General features: G+C 34.4%; 1 protein-coding gene across 1 annotated transcript in view; it reads left to right on the top strand.

The window, feature by feature from the left end:
• The first annotated feature begins 793 nt into the window (after positions 1 to 793).
• F13B (coagulation factor XIII B chain) overlaps positions 794 to 23,453 on the top strand; it is a 29,741-nt gene continuing 7,081 nt past the window's right edge. Inside the window, exons 1-10 of the mRNA XM_077775145.1 lie at positions 794 to 857; positions 4,066 to 4,266; positions 5,531 to 5,716; positions 7,636 to 7,812; positions 8,526 to 8,702; positions 11,479 to 11,658; positions 11,741 to 11,926; positions 13,033 to 13,215; positions 19,448 to 19,648; positions 20,390 to 20,572. Coding sequence (XP_077631271.1) covers positions 794 to 857; positions 4,066 to 4,266; positions 5,531 to 5,716; positions 7,636 to 7,812; positions 8,526 to 8,702; positions 11,479 to 11,658; positions 11,741 to 11,926; positions 13,033 to 13,215; positions 19,448 to 19,648; positions 20,390 to 20,572 — 1,738 coding nt within the window. The remainder of the gene's footprint in view (positions 858 to 4,065; positions 4,267 to 5,530; positions 5,717 to 7,635; positions 7,813 to 8,525; positions 8,703 to 11,478; positions 11,659 to 11,740; positions 11,927 to 13,032; positions 13,216 to 19,447; positions 19,649 to 20,389; positions 20,573 to 23,453) is intronic.

A 23,453-nucleotide genomic window follows, 5' to 3' on the forward strand; every position in this document is an offset into this window, starting at 1 on the left:
TCTTACGGTTTTTGTACCTTTCCCTTAATATATTTTAATAAAAAGTTACATAAATTAAAATATTAACAGCTCTTATCTCACTGTATTGTTTAGATTAAAACCCATTAAAATGTAAACTCCATGAAGACAGTAATTTTAATCTTTTTTTTTTTTTCCACTGCTATATACCCAAGATTAGAACATGACTTGATACATAGTGGTCACACGAAACATTTTTTAATCAATGACGAGCACAGTGATTATTCCATCACCTGCCACAGAATACAAACACTCTAAACGTTAGATATAACTATAATATTATTATATCGTTGCTTGAGACACGAAGGTCATTTTTCTCTTCCAGCAGCACAACCTAGACAACACTGTATTTTTACCTCAGGTATCCATTATCTCATGTTTCCAAGTTCATCTCTCCATTTGATCAATGGTGGTAAAGAAATCAATGGCCACAGGTGAACTTTACTCCATGGACCTACAATAGGGAATTGAAGTTGAAAATTTACCTTGTTTTTTGTGCAGTCGGAGTTAATTATTTATGCTGCTGCTATTGTTGCCCTTCTAGGTTATCATGTCCTTTTTGGACTCTGTCATAAAAAGTATTGTCAGTTAACATAGTTGTGTTATTTTAGCATTATTCCAAAAATATTTAAATGAAATATAAGTCTTGTTACAAAGAGACTTAGACAGATGTTGTAAATAATTAACTTTTTCTTCAGGCAAAGGATTGTGTACTTAATGAGGACTCCCTAGTGCATTAGAATTGTTAAAATCTTTACTGGGCACACCACTGAAGATGAGGTCGAAAGACTTGGCTTTCATCATTGTATTAATCATCTCAGGAGAACTCTATGCAGAAGGTAAACTTAATTTTTAATATTCTTTATTCTCTAAAAATTATAAAGGGAAATTCTAACATTCATTTAACTTGAAGTTTTAATATAGTCTTTCATTTTCATGTATCAATTTCATAAAAGCACAATTCTTATAAGTATAATTTGTTGGAATATTTAGGCAGATTTATTTTTCCTTTGGGCATAACTAGCAAGTATTTTTATAGTAACAAACCTTAGGAAAACAAAATAAGACCAAGAGAATCCTGTTCTGTAGCTCTAGGTTTTAAGGCATAGGAGGTCCTCAAAGGACTTTCAGGCTAACAGTATCACCATTTAGAAGTCGTATGTTAATCTTAATTCTAACTTCATAATAGAATTGATTCCTAGCACTGCAAAGCTTGTACAAATTTAATTCTCTGTTCATAAAGTGAGACCTTAGTGTGGGAGATTTGAAAAGAAAACATAGCCATAAATCATCAAGACTTTTGACCCCTCACCCTTTGATTTTTATCCTTATTTATTTATTGGTTTAAATCTTTAAGTAGTGATTAGAAGGAAGACCATGTAACTGATTATGCAGACAATGATAATTTTGAGAGTGAAAGGGATCTCTATTAACAATTATGTGGGACAATGGGTGTAAATCAGCACTGTCCAGACAAGCCAATATCTGTGGACTCCCTAACTCTTAGAAGTCTTCATAGCCAGACTGCCCAGTGTGTGAATTAGCGAGAGTGAGGCAGGTAGTGTACAAGTGTGGGTTATTTAGGAATAGTTAATAGTGTTATTAAGCTGTAGGGATAAAACACCAGGCAGGTCATTTGGTGTCAGCAGAGTGAATATACAAAATAGGAAAGTACAGCAATAAGGCTTTTCTAAAATAAACACCTTAGGGAATTTGTTGAAATAAAATATCCTATAGATTATAATTGCCTTTTGGGTGAATAGTTTGCTACAAATTTTCTACCCCAAAAGGTCTGCTATTCAAACAATACAAGTGAAATAAATAGAATTCATCTTATTTGATATATTCAATTCTACAATAAAAGAATTGTAAGAATTGTTTCCTTTGGTTTTATTTTTCTGTCTAAATAGAGAAAAACCAGCTTATATAATTCTCTGTTTTGCATATCATGAAGACTTTGCATTTTCTAGATAATTTCCTAATTATTATATGGTCATAATCTTCTTTCACTCAAACAAACAAACAAACAAAAAAGCTGCCTGAAGACAGGGACCATAATCTCATGGTCACCCGCATTGGAAACCTTAGGGGTAATAACTGAGTTAATGGTACTTCTCATTTCATAGCATGTAATCATCATTGGCCCATGAGAGGTGCCACTTTTGCTCTATTTATACATTTCCTCCCTTTATCCCTGACCCTGAACTCCATTTCCTCTAGCATCAAACTGGGAGCCACTGTAATGTGTTTGGTATATTCTTAAATATGTAACCATCTTTCTGAACTATGTATGGTTTTGTGTACGTGCTTAATACTCATATAAAAGTTTGCCATGGATTTTATCTCCTTACTGTCTTGTTTTACTTGCTATCATTTAAACATTTCCATGTTGCTCAAACTATTTTGTTGCTACTGCTGCATAGTGTTTCATATATTTTACGTATCCATCTTCCTAGTGATGGACACATAGTTACCTCTAATTTCCTTCTAACTACAAATAACTCAAATGAATGCTGTCATATAATCACCTTATTTCTTTGTTATTATTTCTCTCTGGCCCATATACATTCACATATGTGTTAATAATATTGTATTTTATTTTTGAAAGTTGCTAAGAGAGTAGATCTTAAAAGTGCTCATCACAAGGAAAAGAATTTGTACCTGTGTGGTGATGGATTATACTGTATGCCAAAAACTAATTTGTATGCCAATTATATCTCAATAAAAATATTATGTAAGTACATATAATATTTACCTATGTGTGACAGGCTTCTTTCACTCAATAATATGTTTGTGAGAGTCACAACTCAGAATTCACCACTTGTGTTGCTATATACCATTTCATTGAATGCATAGTCTAAAATATGTTTAACTTTTCTGCCACGAATGGGCATTTGGATTGTTTCCAGTTTGAGGCTACATGAATAATGATGCTGTAAATATTCTTTAACATGTCTTTGGGTGCACAGATAAATACGATATTTCCTTCTTACATTTTGCGGTGTGTTACATTGATTGATTTTTGTATGTTGACCGATTCTTCCATTCCAGGAATAGAGCCTAGTTGCTCAAGGGTCCTTTTAATATGCTACTGAATTCTGTCTGCTACTATTCTGCTAAGAATTTTTGTACCAATGTTCATACGAGATAAATGCTTTTTAAATATGGTATGTACATATTCTGCTTTAATATTGCCAAAGATAGCTGAGTACTTTTTACTAGGTCTGTAACCATTTACATATCCTATTTTGTAAATCTCTTGCTCAAGTTTTTTATTTATTTTTTCACTGGTTGTCTTTTTTCTTTCTGAAAAAGAAAAGCCATTCACTTCAAATTTCTATAAGTTTGAATGTCATAAGCAGAAATTCATCTGTTCTAGAACTCTGCTGTCCAATATGTAGCTACTAGCCAAATACAGTAACAATTTGGTTAGTCCAAATTGGGATGTGCTGTAAGTATAAATATACATTGGAGTTCAGACTTAGTAAGAGAAAAAGGAATGAAAAATAATTTTAATGTTTTAATGGGTCAAATAGGATCTATTATAAAAATTAACTTCAATTGTCCATTTATTAATGTGACTACTAGAAATTTTTAAAATACATATGTGGCTTGCATTTTATTACAAAGTGCTGTTTTACAAAGTTAGGGAAAGCTTCCCTGAGGAAGTGGCCTGATCAATTTTCTTCTTACTATTGGGTATTGGGGTGACAAGCAGATTAATTCTGATTGAAAAAAATTGTCACAAAAGTCCCTTAAAATTTTAGGTAATAAATATAAGTACTAGTTAAAGTGGCTGCAAACATTTTGAATTTAGAAATGTTGGGGTGCCTGTGTGATTCAGTCGGTTAAGCATCTGACTCTTGATTTTGGCTCAGGTCATGATCTCGTGGTGGGATGGAGCCCCGCATCTGAGTGTGGAGCCTGTTTAGGATTCTCTCTCTTCCTCTGTCCTCCCTCTAAAAAAAAATGTATTACCATTTGGTAACACGTTTCATAGTTTTAGGTATGTTTTTCAGTTTTTGTCTTGATATTTACTCATTTCAGAGAAACCCTGTGGTTTTCCCAGTGTGGAAAATGGAAGGATTGCCCAATATTACTATCCTTTTAGAAGTTATTACTTTCCAATGAGAATAAATGAAAAATTGTCATTTTCCTGCTTGGCTGGTTATACAACTGAAACTGGGAAACAAGAGGAGCGAATCACATGTACCCAAAAGGGCTGGTCTCCAGAACCACGATGCTTCAGTGAGTTGGTGGCCTGTATCCACAAAATATTTATAATATGCAAAGAGATTATTCTGTAAGGGTCAATAAAACCTGGCGGGTGGTGAAAACTCTTGGCAGATTAAGAACAAAATTACTGGTTCACTGTCTCCTTTACAAAATGAAGGCATATTTGGAAATTCTATAAATAATGTTTCTTATTAAAATACTATTGTCATTGTTTTCAGTAATAGCCTGTGAAGAGAACAAAGACAATTATTGAAATTGGTATTATCATATTGCATGACACAGAGACAAATAAGTAACTTTAAGGAATGAGAAACTTATACAGATAATGTGTATAGGAAGCCAGAAAAGTGCTTGACACTGGCCTTAGGAGGAAGAAGATTGTTACTGTAGGGTTTTATCCTTTGAAAGACTCCTCTCCTTTGTGTGCCAACTTCTCCCATAATATCCACTAAAAAATGTGTTTCTGAATTTTGAGTTCAAATTTAGAAAAAAGAATTCTGATGGATTTATGTCATTATTTAATACCAGGCTACCCTATAGTCAAACTATTAACTGGCTTCCATCAGATCAGGTGACCTCAAACAAAGAATTCCTAGCCTCTGTTTTGCAGAATAGAGGTTTTAGACGAATCTGTTTCATTTAGAAAGTTGGTATGTGCTTTTGTTACACAGTGTTAAAAAGTGTCAAACACAGTGGACTTTAAAGTATTAGGAAGTAAATTCAACTGAAATTCCTTCTATTTGCCATTAATGACAGTTAGTGGAAGAGCCCTGTTATATTTTCTAAAAGTAGATGTGTTAGGTGTAGGACTGAAGTTAATAAATGCAAAGAATGTCAGTGTCAAGTTGAATCAATTTTTGAAGAAATTTGTAACAGAGCATGCAGGATATTTCCAAAATTAAATCAAATCAAGGAATTTTGGAGTGGAATTTGTTCTCCATCCTTCAAATTCCAAGAATAATAGGGGCATCTGAGTGGGTCAGTCAGTTTAACACAGATCATATCTCACTGTTCGTGATATCGAGCCTTGCGTTGGGCTCTGTGCTTACAGCTCAGAGCCTACAGCCTGCTTTGGATACTGTGTTTCTCTCTCTGCCCCTCCCCTGATCACGCTCTGTCTGTCTCTCTCTCAAAAATAAATAAACCTTAAATAATAATAATAATAATAATAATAATAATAAATTCCAAGAATAATATTAAACTTTTGCCTTATTTTTACAACTAAGCAAAAGACAAGCTTAATTTTACCAAGTTAAACAATTGTTTTTCCTGGTAGAAAAATGCACTAAGCCCGAGCTGAGAAATGGTTACATCTCTGATGTAAAATTATGGTACAAAATTCAAGAGACCATGCGTTATAGTTGTAATTCAGGCTATAAAACTACTGGAGGGAATGATGAAGAAGTGATTCAATGTCTTGGTGATGGATGGTCTTCTCAACCTACCTGCAGGAAGGAACACGGTATGTGTTTAAGAATCATTTCCTAAAACTGAAGATAAGGGACTGTGAGGCTAGTACTTTCTTATATTGATAGGCATTTTTATTTAATAGAATTTATTTTTCATTATGTCTGCAAATGCAAGAAATTGATATTATATTGTTTTTCTTAAATGCTAGGTGTTTCCCTAACCCAGGGGTTCTCAACTCCCACAACACAACTACTGCAGTCGCTCCTACTTCATTTGTTTTAATATTAATAGACTTTATTTTTAAAGCACTTTTAGATTTGCAGAAATATTGATCAGCTAGAACAGAGAGTTCCCATATACCCCTTCCCGCCCTGGCTACATACAGTTTACCCTATTATTAACACATAGCATTTAGTGAGGCATATCTGTTGCATTCGACGAGCCAATACTAATACATTATTATTAACCCAATTCATACTTTACATTAGGGTTCATTCTTTGTGTTAGACATGCTGTGGGTTTCGTCCCATGTATAATCACATGTATCCACCAGCAAGGTGTCATACAGAAAACTTTCAGTGCCCCAAGAATCCCCTTCCACCTATTCATCCATTTTTCCTTCCCCCAAACAATTGGCAACCCTGATCTTTTTTTTTTTAATTGTGGCAACACACACACATAACATGAAATTTACCAATTTAACTGTTTTTAAGTGTACAATTCAGTAATTAAGTACATTCACAATGTTGTAATAACCATCACAATAACCAATAGCCATCACTATTTCCAAAACTTCTTCATCAAACCAAACAGAAACTCTGTACCTATTAATAGTCCCCCAAGACCCCCACCATACCTCAATACCTGGTAACTTCTTTTTTATTTCTCTATTTCCTTATTTTAGAAACTTTATATAAGAGGAATTATGCAATACTGTCTTTTTGTGTCTGGCTTATTTCACTTAGCATGTATCAGAATTTAATTTCTTTTTATGACTAAATAGAATTATGTTGTATGAGTATATATGTCACATTTTGTTTGTTTGGACACATGGGTTGGTGACAATTCCTCTAAAAGTTAAACATGGAATTACCATATGCTCCAGTAATTTCACTTCTAGGTATGTACTCAAAGGAACTGAAAGCACGGACTCAGACACTGTACACCAATGTTCTCAGCAGCAGTTTTTCACTCTAGTCAAAAGGTGGAAGTAGTTCCTACTTTATACTAATAAAGAAAAGAATGAAATGGAATAAAATGAAAAAACCTTAAACCTGTTTCTTACAACATATATAAATTATTTCTTTTATTAAAGAAGAATTGAAGATAATGCCCGTGATTTTTATTGATAAACCAATATCAGATATGCTTAAAATCCAGTAATTTGAATAGACATTCTTTGTTAGTGTGTTAGGTGCTTAAACTGTACGAGTTCTCAGATGACACACAATCAAAACACTGTTAGTGAACAAGCCTTTAGTTGAATTGTGGCCTTTTTTTCAACTACACTAGACTAGAATTTTAAGAATAGAGGGGGCGCCAGGGTGGCTCCCTTGGTTAAACATCCAGCTCTTGGTTTTGGCTCAGGTCATGATCTCAGGGTTTGTGAGATCGAGTCCCACATGGGGCTCTGTGCTGGTGGCACAGAGCATGCTGAGGATTCTCTCTCTCTCTGTCTCTCTCTCTCTGCCCCTCCTGTGCTTGTGCAAATCTCTCTCTCTTTCTCAAAATAAATAAATATTTTTTTTAGAAAGAAGAATAGAAGACTGGTGCATTAAGACACAAAGTGTATCTTTAAAAAAAGGGAATAGAGAGCCAAAGGTAAACTGGCTATTTTTCAATTTTGCCAAAGATTGATTCTGCCAAATAGGCTTAAGATTCTGTGAAAATACATTTTGAGATTTCTTTTAATATAATCGCTTTAGTGACAAAATTCATAAAATAAATAGCGTTGATTTTTTTTTTTTTAAGAAACATGTTTGGTTCCTGAATTACATCATGGAAATTACTCCACAACACAGAAAACATTCCAAGTGAAGGACAGACTACACTACGAATGTGCTACCGGCTACTATACAGCTGGAGGAAAGAAGGCAGAGGAAGTCGAATGCCGCACGTATGGATGGTCTCTCACACCAAAATGTACCAGTAGGTTCTCATTTTCAAGATGTTCTGGTCTCATTTAAAAATCTTCTCTTGGGGCGCCTGGGTGGCTCAGTCGGTTAAGCCTCTGACTTCGGCTCAGGTCATGATCTCGCAGTTTGTGAGTTCGAGCCCCGCATCAGGTTCTGTGCAGACAGCTCAGAGCCTGGAACCTGCTTCAGATTCTGTGTCTCCCTCTCTCTGCCCCTCCCCCACTCATGCTCTGTCTCTCTCTGTCTCAAAAATAAATAAATTATAAAAATAATTTTAAAAAACTCTTACATGGAAGTGTGTATAAATTGTTACATGAATTATGTTTCATTTTTCATACTTTTTTTTTCTTGCCTCTGGTTTTAATTACATCGATCATAGGCTTTGATCAGTTAAAGCTCTCAGATAGCGGCAGGGTTTCACAAGTAGCAGAGCAGCTCCCTCCCTGAAATCTATAGANTCTCTCTCCTGAAAATAAAAATGGAACATTGAAAAAAAAAAATGAAAATATAAAGCTTTCAAATAGCAGAACTTCTTTTAGCTCAGATAATTACATTAATGTAAGCCTAATGATATTTCATAAATATAGGAATTGAGCTTTTATATGTATAACAAAATACAATAAATTTACTAATTTCTATTCCAGATATGGTATATAAATAGCAGATGAATTTTGTTCAACAGCAAAAATAACTTTTTTTGTGTTTTATTTGTTCTTTCATTTTTAGGATTAAAGTGCTCTTCTTTAAGATTAATAGAAAATGGTTATTTTCATCCTATAAAGCAAACTTATGAAGAAGGAGATGTAGTTCAGTTTTTCTGTCATGAAAATTATTATCTAAGTGGATCTGATTTAATTCAGTGCTATAACTTTGGTTGGTACCCAGAATCTCCTGTATGTGAAGGTAATTTTTAAAATTTCACACTGATACAAATAAAATATCATGTCTTAGCCAGCTTTAAGTTTTATGAAAAAAAATGTTTCTGATGATATCTAATTCTTGTCTGAGTGCTATCTTTTAAGATAAATACGGCCTTTTAAATCACTGCTAAATATTTTCACCAATATGTAATACGTTTAATTTAAAGAAATCTCAAATTTTGCATTAGTTTGTAGAGTGGATATAATGTTTAAAGTCTCTTATTACAAATTTAAAATATCTTGTAACAATGAATAAATTTTCTTTTTGGGAATTGCTGGATTCAATTATCCCAAGCTGGTAGCTTTGTGAGGGTTCTTTCTTATTTGGCTACATATTTCCTGATAGGAAAATCTGGTCTTCAAAATAGTGGGGGTAAAGAATAGAAAAATCAGCAGAATATTACCCAGAGTAAAAATGAAAACTATGGTTCTTTAGTAAGAGCTATCCTAAAATGTAATCTACATGGTAAGTTTCTATCACTGAATATGTTCAAACAGATAGTATGATCACCTCTTGGAAGACAACAATCCAATAGTCATTTAAATGTATCTACGATAAGATATGAAAGAGATCCTAGTCTAGCAAAGGGAACAGATTTGAAAAAGTAATTGTTGCAATGTGACAAATATAATAAACTCAGGTATAAAATATTTGAACAAACATTGAAGATTTTGAGGTATGGGGTAGGATAGCATTTTTGGGGTGTTGGATACTATTTGACCTGAAAGCTAATAGAAGTTTGAGGATTGGGAGAGATGGGGAGAAGTAAAGGTCTTGAGAGTCTCTATTTTCTCTGTAATATAGAAAATAATGTCATTATTGACAGGCAAGAGGAAGACAGGAAACTGGAATTTGGAAGAGGCGGTGAAGATTTGAAGCAGATGCTAGAGAGAGGGAAAGAGGGAAATGACCAGAGGTATGAGATGGGACTGAGCAGAAGGATCCTAATTCTTTAAATGCACCAAGTGATAACTTCAGTGTTTTTGTTTTTAATTTTCCAGTCCCTCTCAAGAGCCTTGGTCCTTTTAGTAGAGAGGAAGATTGTTAGCAAATTGCCTGTAGCACATTATTTCAGAAATAAATGGCAAACCTACATGATGCCTACTCCACGTCCTCCCATCCAAATTAGTCAGCATGCCAGCAAGCCCTGTTATTTCTCCAGTAAATAGCCATAGATGTAGGGTAGGCAGTGCAATTGGCTGAATAATAATAAATTATATTCCAATCCCTGGAACCAGTGAATGTTACCTTACTTATAAAAAGGGACTTTGTACATGTGATAAAGTTAAGGATCTTGAGGTAAGAATAATTTCTGGGATTATCCATATGGGCCCTAAGTGTAATCATGAGAGAGAGGCAGAGGGAAATTTGACTACAGAAGAGAAGTAGAGAAGTGACAATGGAAGCGAGAAGCTGGAGTAATAGGAGGAAAGGTCATGTGCCTAGGAGTGCACGTAGCCTACAGAAGTTTGAAAAGGCAAAAAAGCGGATTCTCCCCTAAAGCTTTCAGAAGGAATGCAGCTCTCCTGACATCTTGATTTTAGCCCAGTGAAACTGGTTCTGGGCTCTGCCTTCCAGAACTGTAAGAGAACAAATTTGTGCTATTTTAAACCACTTGTGAAAATCTGTCACAAAAGCAATAGGAAATTAATACAGTCTGCATTTTAGAACAGTTTAGAACAGGAGATTTTAGTGGCACCTGGGTGGCTCAGTCGGTTGAGTGTCTGACTTTGGTTCAGGTCATGATCTCACGGTTCGTGGGTTCGAGCTCTGAGTTGGGCTCTGTGCTGACAGTTTGGAGCCTGGAGCCTGTTTCCAATTCTGTGTCTCCCTCTCTTTCTCTGACCCTCCCCTGCTCATGCTGTCTCTCTCTCTCTTTCAGAAATAAATAAAACATTAAAAAAATTTAGAACCGGAGGTTTTATTTAATTCATATAGACATGAGTACAAGAACAGATCTGGCAATTAATAGTTAATATACTTACTTCAGAAGTTTTAGTTTTTTATCTATAATATGAGAAAAATAATTTTCCCTGCTTAATAAAGTTATTTTAGGAATAAAGGAGATAATGCCATTTTAATTTACTTGTTTTTATAGTTTTCTATTGGTGCATAACACCACTATTACAAATGTAGCAGCTTAAAACAATACACTGTATTATTTCACAATTTCTGTAGGTCAGGAGTCTGGGCATAGCTTATCTGGCTCCTCTACATCCCTGTCTAACAAAACTGCAAGTGTCAGCTGGGGCTTCAGTCTCATCTGAAGCTTGACTGGGGAAGAATCTGCCTTCAAACTCAATATGGTTGTTGATGGCATTGAGTGCTTTTCATGCTGCTGAACTAGGAGCCTCTAATTCTTCTTGGCTGCCGGCTGGAGGCAGCCTTCTGCTCCTTGCCTTGTTGCCTCCCCATTTGGAAGCCCACAACGTGGGAGGGTGCTTTTTATCAAAATCAGCAGGGAGAGGGCCTCTCAGCAAGAATGGCCTTGCAGCATTATGTTGCATATCATGCATCCATAATCACATACCTCCGCTCATCTTTGCCACGTTCTATTGGTTAGAAGGAAGTCCCAGTTTCGGCTCATGGGGAGGGTATCACACAATGAAGTGAGCAACACACACATCCAAAATGGAGATCAAGGAGGTGACCTAGGGTCTGTATACTTCCTACGGTACTTGACTCAATGAATGTGCTTGTGAAATCTACCTATTATTTTCATAATTATATGACTAAATATGGTGATTTTTTTAATAAGGAAGAAGAAACCGATGTCCTCCACCCCCTCTGCCTCTAAACTCCAAAATTCAAACACATTCAACAACTTATCGTCATGGAGAAGTGGTTCGTGTAGAATGTGAACTTAATTTTAAGATACAAGGACCAGAAGAAATACGTTGTGAAAATGGAAAATGGACAGAACCTCCAAAATGCATTGGTTAGCAACGCCTTAAATAAGGTTTCCCTAAAATGAAGTTTGCATGTGTAGCTAAACGTCTCTTTCATTTGTTTCTTTTCAGAACAAAAGGAGAAGATAACCTGTGAGGATCCCCCTGTCATTGAGAATGGAACAGCAAACATAAACTCTAAGACTTATTTCAATGGGGATACGGTGGCATATGAATGTAAAAGTGGGTATCATCTCCTTGGATCAAGAGAAATAACTTGTAAACATGGAAAGTGGACACGTCCTCCTGAGTGTGTTGGTATGTATGCTACATTTGCCATCAGTAGCTAAGCCTAGTCTGTAAAATTTTTCATCCTCCTGTAATCCACACACGTATAGCAAGAGACTACTGCTTACTGCTGCACCTACTCTACTACTGTTTTTGTGCATATGCAGCCATCCCTAAAATGTAACCCAATATAAAGAACGGGGAAACTAAAAAAGACTTTTGAATGTCCATTAGTGCTAAGCACTGTTATCTGACCTATTTTATACCATGATTTCTGAGCTTTATATGAAAGCACATAAGTTACAGTGTGTTTCATTAGAGAAGTAAATAAGGGCATGTTGGATTGGGTGACTGGCCATGATCATGATCTACTTCCTCTCCCTTTATGTCCTGCAAAGTTACATTAGAACACTAACTGACTTTGGGTCAGTCCTTCTAATATTACTTATGCATCTGGCTAGTCTGAGCCCTACACCCTTCTGAGACATGTCTCTGGTCTTTTGTTTTGCTGATATGCACAAGCAGGCTACATTGATGCTCATGGGTGCTACCCTTCCTGTCCTTCTCATTTCTCGATCTTTCCTAGAAAGATCTCCACAAACATGTTTACTTTAGCTATTTATTGCATAAGAGAAAAGCTATTCAAGATGCTAAAGAAATTAGCAGAATGAGAGAAAAACTAAAGAGAACAAAAGTAGAAAATCTCATCCATAACTGACTGAGACCTGAGATGAAGAGAATGAGAATAAAAAAATAAAAGCAGATAATGTCAAAGTATAGTTTTAGAATTGACAATAATATTTGGGTTATTGTTTACCTTTCTGTAGATCTTAAGAATATCTCTATTATGATTCCTTCCTAAGCAAGAAAAGTGACAAACATGCATATGTATTCTTAGGTGAAACGTTTGCTGTTTATTCTTACTTAATAAATTTTTTAAATATTTGAGCTGAATAGCATTTTTCTCATTTCTGGAGCATTTAGAAATCAATTGTCCTAAGTTATATAAGACAAATATTGAAGTACTAGATTATGGGTAACTGTATGATATCATTATGTTGTTATGTTATATAATTATATTATATATTTAATATGATATAAAATTATATTCATTTTAAAATAACCACTTTTCTTAGAAAATAATGAGAATTGTAAGCCTCCACCTGCTGTATTAAATGGGGCTGTTATTGATGGATTATTAGCAAGCTACACTACAGGATCCTCAGTGGAATATAGATGTAATGAATATTACTTATTGAGTGGAGCAAAAATATCTCATTGTGAACAAGGAAGATGGTCATCTCCACCTGTTTGCTTAGGTAAGATAGAGAACACATTGTCTTTTTTAAAAAATTTTTCCCAGCTTTATTGAGATACAATTGACATATGGCATTGTGTAAATTTACAGTGTACAATGCAGTAAGCTGATACACGTATGTATCTTGAAATGTTCACCACAATAAGGTTGGTCACTTCGTATAATCACCATTTTTTGTTGTTCTTGTCGTTATGAAGATCTACTCTCTTGGCAACATTCTAGTATCAAAACAATACTATTGACTATAGTCACCATTGTGTACCTTAGATCCCTGGAACAGACTCCATTTATCACAGAACACACTGAATTACTTTTATGATTATGTTTCTATTTTTATGTGATTTTTACATAATATTTTATGGCATGGAAAGGATCATTTTTGTATAAATTTTTTTCCAAGTGTTTTCTTTCCCTTCTCTCTTCTGTAAGCAGAAAATCTAATATCACAGGCTCTATAACTCCGTTAGTTCTTACCTATTACTTTTTAAAAACTGTGGTAAAACATGAACAATAAAACTTTACCGTTTTGGCCATTTTTAAGTGTGTATTTCAGTGGCATTAAGTATATTCACATTTTTGTGATACGTTTTGTGGTATCTTTCTCTGAACTGAAATTTCCTCTTACTAACAGCATCAGCATCTCTCACTATATTGTCCCAGAATATCATTTGGAGAGAATAATAAATCCAATTCCTTCCTTGGTAGAGCATATTGTCAATAGCTTCTTTGGCTATCAATTCCTCACTTGAATGATCACCTTTGTTTTATTTTGCTGAGCAAATAAAGACATGTTTGTAATTACTTTAAATATATTTTAGATTAAGACATGCTATCTTTAACATTAATGTGTCAAGTGGAGAATGAAGGAAGGCAGCTATCTAGATAATTATCTAAATTGAGGTAACTTTCTGAAAATAATATTCACTTTTCATTTCAAGCCTACGTACTTGCCTCATTTTTGACCTTGCTCGTCACAATTACACTAAAAGGAGGGTAATTGGTCCCTATAGTTGCAATGAACTTGTTACATTGTGACTTCTACAAATAGATAATGGTATCATAACCTTTCTATAAGTTAAAATAAAATACTAATTTAATTAAAATATTAGCCTTTCAAATTATAAATGTAAATCATTGTTATTTACTTAAAAATATATGAAAGCAACTAGAAGAAAACAAAATATCAGTAACTTAGGAAACAAAAGCTGTTAATTACTTAGATAATGGTTTTCTAAACCTTTTCATACACACACACACACACACACACACACACACACCACCATCTATTTATAAGAAATAGGGGCGCCTGGCTGGCTCAATCGGTTGATTGTCTGACGTTAGCTCAGGTCATGATCTTGTGGTTTGTGGGTTTGAGCCCCGCATCAGTCTCTGTGCTGACAGTTCAGAGCCTGGAACCTGCTTTGAATTCTTTGTCTCCCTCTCTCCCTGCTCCTTCCCCACTTGCACTTTGTTTCTCTCTCTTTCTCTCTCTCTTTCTCTCTCTCTCTCTCTCAAAAATAAACATTTAAAAAAAATTTTTAATGTATGCTATCATTAGAGGCTATGTAACTTGTTTCTTTCCCCACAAACTCTATTATGAATGTGGTTTGATATATTTCTACAATATACTTTTAAATGTATGCATAGTATTCCATAATGCAGATATGCCATAATTAAATTAATACTTTTGATGTAAGTTTAGTGTGTTTTCAACATTTTTTATGTTCTAAACAGTACATTTTTTGTATTAAATGTTTGCACACTTAAAAAATACTGTATTTTTAATTTTTAGAATTAAGTATATTTATTTCACATGTCTTATTTTGTTTTAGCATTTTTTGGATTTTCTGAAGGAAATTTTTGGATCAAAGAAATTTGGCATTTTAATTCTTTTTCTGTTAATTGTCAAATTGTCCTTCAGAGAGTTAATCTGATTTATGACCCTACCATCAGTGAATTAAAGTAGTAGCTTTCTTAATGTTTGTCAACTTGATTACTTTAATCTTCACATATTGTTAATCCAACAATTAAAATTATTTTAATTTGGTTTATTTAAGTATTACTCAATTGAGCATTTTGAATTTTCTGGCTGGCCATAGGTTTTTTTTTTTCAATGACTTTGATTTTTTCATGCTTGTAATAAAAGTTTTATTTGTATAAATTATATTATTCACTTGACAATGATGCAAGATATAACAATGTACATTACAGCCATTTTTATTTTCCTTTTCCTTTTATTTATATGACTTTATTATATGTATGTATACATATTTAATTTTAAATCTTAAGTTCTTTCCACATCTCCTTTGTGATTTCTCTTTCCAAATAATTCTTAAGCAGCTCTTCTCATTCAAATTCAGTTATGTCTACCTATAGCTTTTCCTTTTTATAATTTTTTAATTTTTTAAATAGTTTTTATTTATTTTTGAGAGAGAGAGAAACGGCGTGAGTTGTGTGGGGACGGGGGCAGATGGAGAGGGAGACAGAATCCAAAGCAGGCTCTGGGCTCCAAGCTGTCAGCACAGAGTCTAATGCAGGGCTCGAGCTCATGAGCTGCAAGATTATGACCTGAGCCAAAACTGGACACTTAACTGACTGAGCCATTCAGGCACCCCTACCTATGGCTTTTCTATTGCTCTCTTATTTTCATCAAAGTTTTGATATTAAGGTTTTGATGATGTGATTGATCATCAAGACACATAAGCTTGGTGCTCATAAATCAAAGCAGATACTGAATAAAGAGCATTTATTGTCATCAGGTCAAGAGGACAGTATGTCTGTATGTCCTTTATCCTTAGAAACTACAAGTACTCTCACCTCAAGTGGGGAAAATGGTGTGATAAGGAGCAGAATCTTCCACCTGTGAATTATTGTTCCAGTCATTATGAACCTCTCTAACCCGCTGATCTTCCCGGTCTCATTCTACCCCAGCCGCCCTGGTCTCCTTGCTCTTCCTCACACAAGCCAAGTATGCTCTTACCTCAGGCCTGTTTCCTCTTCCTGGAGCACCCTTCCCTCAGAAAATGCCATGCTTCACTCACTGACCTTCTTCAAGTCTGTGCAGATACTACTTCTTCCTTAAGCCTATCACAACGATTTGACTTAAAAGTATTATTTTCTACAGCATTTCTACAGAAATGCTGATGCATAGGAGCACATGTACCCCAATGTTCATAGCANGCAACGATTTGACTTAAAAGTATTATTTTCCTATGCATCAGCATTTCTGTAGAAATGCTGATGCATAGGAGCACATGTACCCCAATGTTCATAGCAGCACTCTCCACAATAGCTAAAACATGGAAAGAGCCTAAGTGTCCATCAACAGATGAATGGATCAAGAAGATGTGGTTTATCTATACCATGGAATACTACATGGCAATGAGAAACAATGAAATCTGGCCATGTGTAGCAACATGGATGGACCTTGAGGGTGTTATGCTGAGCAAAATAAGTCAGGCAGAGAAGGACAAATATCATATGTTTGCACGTATAGGAGGATTAGGAGGAACTTGACGGAGGAACAAGGGGGAGAAGAAGGGCAGAAATGGTGGGGGAAAGGGAGAGAAGCAAACCATGAGAGACTCTTGAATGCTGACAAAAACTGAGGACTGATGGATGTGGGGGGAGGGGGGGATGGGCATGGAGGAGGACACTTGTGGGGATGAGCACTGAGTGTTATGTGGAAACTAATTTGACAATAAACTATTAAAAAAAAAAAAAGTATTATTTTCCTAACCCTATCCCTCTGATAGCCCCTCCCCACCTCTGCTACTTATTTTCCATCTAATTTCCATCTAATTTATTATATGTGGTTTTAAGATGGCCACAAATTATAAAACACACACACATACACACACAAACACACACACACATATATATGTGTATACACACACATATATATGCACATATCTATATCTATATCTATATCTTTTTACTCGGGTATAGTTGGCACACAATATTACATTATCTTGGGGCTATAAAATAGTGATTCCACAAGTCTCTAAGTTATGTTACACTCACCACCAATGTAGCCACTATCAGTCACCTTACAACACTATTACTGTGCCATTGACCATATTCCCCCAGCAGTAGTTTTTATCTACATGATTTATTCATTCCATAATGGAAGTCAGGATCTCCCACAGCGTGTAAAGGGTCACACATTTTGTCCATCTTCATACCCCACTGCTCTCTGGCAACCATCAATTTGTTTTCTGTATATAGACTCTGTTTCTGCTTTTTGTTTGTTTATGCATTTGTTTTATGTTTTAGATTCCATATATACACAAATCATATGGTATTTGTCTTTCACTGACTTATTTCACTTAGCATAATACCCTGTAGGTCCATCCATGTTGTTGCAAATGGCATGATTTCATCCTTTTTATGGCTGAGTAATATTACATTATGTGGACACTTGTGTTGCTTCCATAGCTTAGCTATTGTAAATAATGCAGCAATAAACATAGGGGTGCATGTATCTTTTTGAGTTTGTTTTTTCATTTTCTTTGGGTTAATAGCCAAAAGTGGAATTATGGGATCACATAGTATTTTTTATTTTTAATTTTTTGAGGAACCTCCATAATGTTCACCATAGTGGCTATACAAATGTACATTCGATCAAGAGGAAATGAGGGGTCTTTTTTCCCTTCTACAACCTCACCAATATTTGTTACTTCTCTTTTTGATTCTAGCCATTCTGACAAGTGTGAGGTGATATCTAATTGTGGTTTTGATCTGCATTTCCCTGATGATGAGTGATGTTGAGCATCTTTCATGTGTCTGTGGGCCATTTATACATCTTCTTTGGAAAAATATCTATTCAGGTCCTCTACCCATTCTTTAATTGGATTATTTGTTTTTTGTGTGTTGAGTTGTATAACTTATTCATATATTCTGGATATTCACCCATTATCAGATATATCCTTTGCAAATATCTTCCCCAATCCAGTGAGTTGCCTTTTAGTTGATGGTTTCCTTTGCTGCAAAAAAGATTTTTATTTTGATGTAGTCTTTATAACTTATTTTCGCTTCTGTATCCCTTGTCTCAGGATACATAGTTAGAAAACGGTTACTAAGGCCAAGTTCAAGAAGATTACTGCCTATGTTTTCTTCTAGGAGCTTTATGGTTTCAGGTCTCACATTTAGATCTTTCTCCATTTTGAGTTAATTTGTGTGTGTGGTGTTAGAAAGTGGTCCAGTTTCATTCTTTTGCATGTAGCTGTCCAGTTTTCCCAGCACCATTTATTGAAGAGGCTTTTTCCCATTGTAATATTCTTGCCTCCTTTGTCATAGATTAATTGACCATATGAGCATGGGTTTATTTCTGTGCTCTCTATTCTGTTCCATAGATCTATCTGTCTATTTTTGTGCCAGTGTCATACTGTTTTTGATTACTTCTGCTTCGTAGTATAGCTTGATATCTGGGATTGTGTTACCACCAGTTTGGTTCTTCTTTCTCAAGATTGCTTTTGCTTTCATGGTTCCTACAAATTTAAGGATTATTAGTTCTGGTTCTCTGGAAAATGCTATTGGTAATTTTGTAGTAATTGCATTGAATCTGTAAATTGCTTTGGTTGGTATGGACATTTTAACAATATTAATTCTTCCAATCCATGAGCATGGAATGTCTTTCATTTCTTTGTGTCAACTTCAGTTTCTTTCATCAATGTTTTACAGTTTTCAGAGTAAAGGTCTTCATCTCCTTGGTTAAGTATATTCTTAGGTATTTTATTCTTTTGGACATTTTTATAGCTAAAATTAAAATTGTTTTTTTAATTGCTCTTTTTGCTGCTTTGTTATTATTGTGCACAAATACAATTGATTTCTATGTGTTAATTTTGTATTCTGTAATTTTACTGAATTCATTGTTTTACTTTTAATAGTGTTTTGGTGGAGTCTTTAGGGTTTTTTGTGTATTGTATTATGTCATCTGCAAATAGTTACAGTTTAACTTGGTATAGTATCTCTTTCTGTATCATTTCACTTTTAGTCTGTATGTACCTTTAGGTCTGAAGTGCATCTTTTATAGCTTAAACAATATTTTTAATGTTCAAATTGATAGCAATAAAATGTATACTTTATTATGTATATGTTTGAGAAGTTTTAATAATGTAAATGTTGAATATAAAACATCTTCTGATACCTGTCAAAGTTTTTATTTTAAAAATATATTCAACTTCATATTTGCCTAATAAGTAAATAATTTAAAACAACATTTTTTCTTACAGAGCCATGTACTATTAATGTGGATTACATGAAAATAAATAACATAGAGATGAAGTGGAAGTATGAAGGAAAGGTCTTACATGGAGATTTAATAGATTTTGTATGTAAACAAGGATATGACTTATCTCCATCAACCCCATTGTCTGAATTATCTGTACAGTGCAACAGAGGAGAAGTGAGATATCCTTTATGTATTATAAAAGGTAAAACAATAGTGTTTTCTGATAATTTCTCAGGTGATTAATGTTACTTACTTGGGTTCAAAGTATAAGAAAGACCCTACACAACTCACCATCATCATCTTCTAATCCATAACATTGGGAATGATCTGATTAATTTCCAGTAAGCACAAATAGTTAAATAGGATGACTATGCTGATATCTTTTAATTCCAATAAGTCAATTTTATAAAGGGAGAAATTAATAGATCTTATAAGTATCCCCAGACTATCAGGGGACTGATCACCCTAATGTGAGCAATCAACAGCTCTGGAAAACATTGCCCTTCTTGGGGTTTGCTGGGTTTGTGTTGTCTCAGAAAACGTCTTGATGCAGATTGAGAGATTCTGTGTGCTCCTTGGACATGGAATTATTACTTTTAATAAGAAGAAAAAAATGTAAGAGGATACATACAGAAAGCTTGGCTTCAAAGGGGTTTCATACATTTTCACTTTGGCTAGATAAAAAGGGAAAATTAAAATCATGATTGTTAATTCTTTGCCAATTTTAAAAGTGTATTTTAATTTTATAATGAGATTCCAATTCTTGCAATAATCAATTTTATAGTATGAAGTTACTATAGAAATGCTCTCAATGTTTAAAATTTGACAGTTATCTTAAAAATGCTTTTCCATTAACTGTGCTATTTTATTTCTATAGCAATTATTAAAGTATTGGATGCTTATTATGGAAATTCATTATATACTTCCAAAATTATTTTTGCAGAATCTAAAGGAATGTGTGCATCTCCTCCACTTGTTAAAAATGGAGTTATGATTAGTTCAATATTAGGCATCTATGAAAACGGTTCCTCAGTAGAATACAGATGTTTTGATCATCATTTCCTTCAAGGATCTAAGGAGTCCTATTGTTCAGATGGAATATGGACTACACCACCATCATGTTTAGGCAAGTACTACTAAATATCTCTCTATTTAACAAAACAAAACCAGGGCGCCTGGGGTGACTTAGTCGGTTAAGCGTCCGACTTTGGCTTAGGTCATGATCTTGCGGTTCGTGGGTTCGAGCCCCGCGTCGGGCTCTGTGCTGACTGCCAGCTCAGAGCCTGGAGCCTGTTTCAGTCTGTGACTCCCTCTCTCTCTGACCCTCCCCTGCTCACGCTGTCTGTCTCTCTTTCTCTCCTAGAAATAAATTAAAAAACCTTAAAACAATTTAAAAAAACATTATTTTTTCACCTTCTATTCTCTTTTAGTTGCTATAACACTATTATAATGCTTAATTTGTTATATTTGTGTTTCAGTGTGTCTATTCAATTACTAGTTTCTCTTCTTTCCTGTAGATCATAAATAACTATAGTCCAGCTTGTTCTAAAAAATATTAATAAATACAAACATACACCAGGTACTGGTGTTATATGGGGCTATAAGTGAATAAGTCATAGAGGTATTGGTAAATGTGTTAACAATTATCATTCAGTGTGACTGGTACTAGAATAGGAAACATGAGTACAAAGGGGAAACAAATATAGAAAATTGAAGCAAGTTAATGCCTTATTAGTGAAGTATCTGAGTAGGGTAACAACACCTACCAAGATTCTCAGAAGTCAAAAAAAGCTTATCTTTAAATAAAAAGAAAAGATTTTTTGTGTGTCTGTATTTGACTTATTTGCTATCTTATTTCACCAGCTTGGACTTGAGTACAATGCTGAGTAGAAGAGGTATTGGATATCTTGTTTCTCAAACTCATAAGTAAAACTTTCAATAATTCATATTTATTTACAGTATATAAAGATATTAAAAATCAAATTAAAATATAAAAAGCTCTATTTCTATTTTTCTAAGCTTTTTAATCTTCATTGAGTATTTAACAACATCTATTGAAATAACCATATTATTACTTTACCCTCTAGAATTACAATTGCTTCTTTTTGATTGTTAAAAGCGTGATTATATTCCTATAATAAATCACACTTGCTTGTGATAAATTATGCTTCTTCCATGTTGTTGGGTTTTATTTGCTTATATTTCACTTAGAAGTTTGGCATCTATTTTCATGAGAGAGATCAGTCTGTTATTTTCATTTTGGGTTTGGAATGAAGTTTCTACTTATTTCATATGGTGAATTGGTAAGTTCCTTCTTTTTCAATTCTCTGTAATTAGTGTTAGATTGATACTATTTCTTCCTTAGTAATTGTAAGAGTCCATCAAACATACCATTTGGGCATCAACTTTTCTTTGAGGACAGATTCTGACAGCTGTCAGTTTTGGTAGGGTGGGTCTAGGAATTGGTCTGTGATATCTAAATTGTCAAATTTGTTGACATAATGTTGTACACAACAACCTTTTACATTCTTTTTAATGCCGTTAGTGGTGTGTCTTTTGTTTTTACTGCTATTAAGATGTATCTCTTTCTTTCTTGGCATGTCTTGTTAAGGGTCTACAACTTTTACTAGGCCTTTCAAACAACTAATATTTGCTTACTATTTTCATCAAAGGTTGCTTACTATTTTATTAATTTATATTCTTATCTTTATTTCCTCTCTTCTAATTTCTTGAGTTTATTTTATAGATCCTATTTTATTTTTTATATTTTTAGCATTTATTTATTTTTGAGAGACAGACTACAAGCAGGGGAGGAGCAGAGAGAGGGAGAGAGAATGTGAAGCAGGCTCCAGGCTCTGAGCTCTCAGCACAGAGCCCTACGTGGGGCTTGAACCCACGAACCATTAAATCATGGCCTAAGCCAAAGAGTTAACGGACTGAGCCACCCAGGTGCTCCTATAGATCTTCTTTTAGTTTTTTAGACAGATATTAAATTACTGATTTTCAGCCTTTGTTTTCTTCCTAACATATGAATTTAAGGATATAAGTTTTTCCCCTGACCATGACTTTAACTTTATCCCACACATTTTTTATTTTGGAATTGTATTATCATTAGTCATTCAGTTAAAAAATATGATATCATGGGGCTCCTGGGTGGCTCAGGTCATGATCTCATAGTCATGAGACTGAGACTTGCTCAAGATCTGCGCAGGGAATACAGAACCTGTTTGGGATTCTCTCCCCTCTCTCTATGTCTCTGCTCCTCCCCAGCTAGCGCTCTCCCTCTCTCTCTCTCAAAAAAGAAAAAATGTGTGTATTTTTAATTTTGATCTGTTTTGATCCATATCCATTTTGATATCTTGTATGCACTCTGAGTTAGGTTTTTAGGTTTTGAACATTGGAAGCTTTTCTTTTATTCCTGATTTCTAATTTAAATCCATTGAGACACATTTTTTTAAAAGATTTGGGATTTTTGTTAGTTTTTTTAATATTTCAAGTGTTTATTTAAATTTTAGTTAGTTAACATATGGAGTAATATTAGTTTCAGAAGTAGAATTTAGTGATGCCTCACCTACATAGAACACCAGTGAGAAGTACTTTGAATTATATCAATCCTTTGAGCTTCATTAATACTTACGTTATTACTATATTTGTTGTAGGTACATGTTTTATTTTTTAATTTGTAGTTTGTTTTTTTTTTTTACAAATAGTTTATTGTAAATTTGGTTTCCATATAACACCCAGTGCTCATCCCCACAAGTGCCCTCCTCCATGCCCATCTCCCCTCTCCCCGCCCCCATCCATCAGTCCCCAGTTTGTTTTCAGCATTCAAGAGTCTCTCATGGTTTGCCTCTCTCCCTTTCCCCCACCATTTCCTCCCTTCTTCTCCCCTATGGTCCTCAGTTAAGTTCCTCCTAATCCTCCTATACGTGCAAACATATGGTATTTGTCCTTCTCTGCCTGACTTATTTAGTACATGTTCTTTTGAAACAAATGAATAAATAATC

Source organism: Crocuta crocuta, unplaced genomic scaffold, assembly GCF_008692635.1.
Source record: "Crocuta crocuta isolate KB4526 unplaced genomic scaffold, BGI_CrCroc_1.0 scaffold207, whole genome shotgun sequence".
NCBI classification, from domain to species: Eukaryota; Metazoa; Chordata; class Mammalia; order Carnivora; family Hyaenidae; genus Crocuta; species Crocuta crocuta.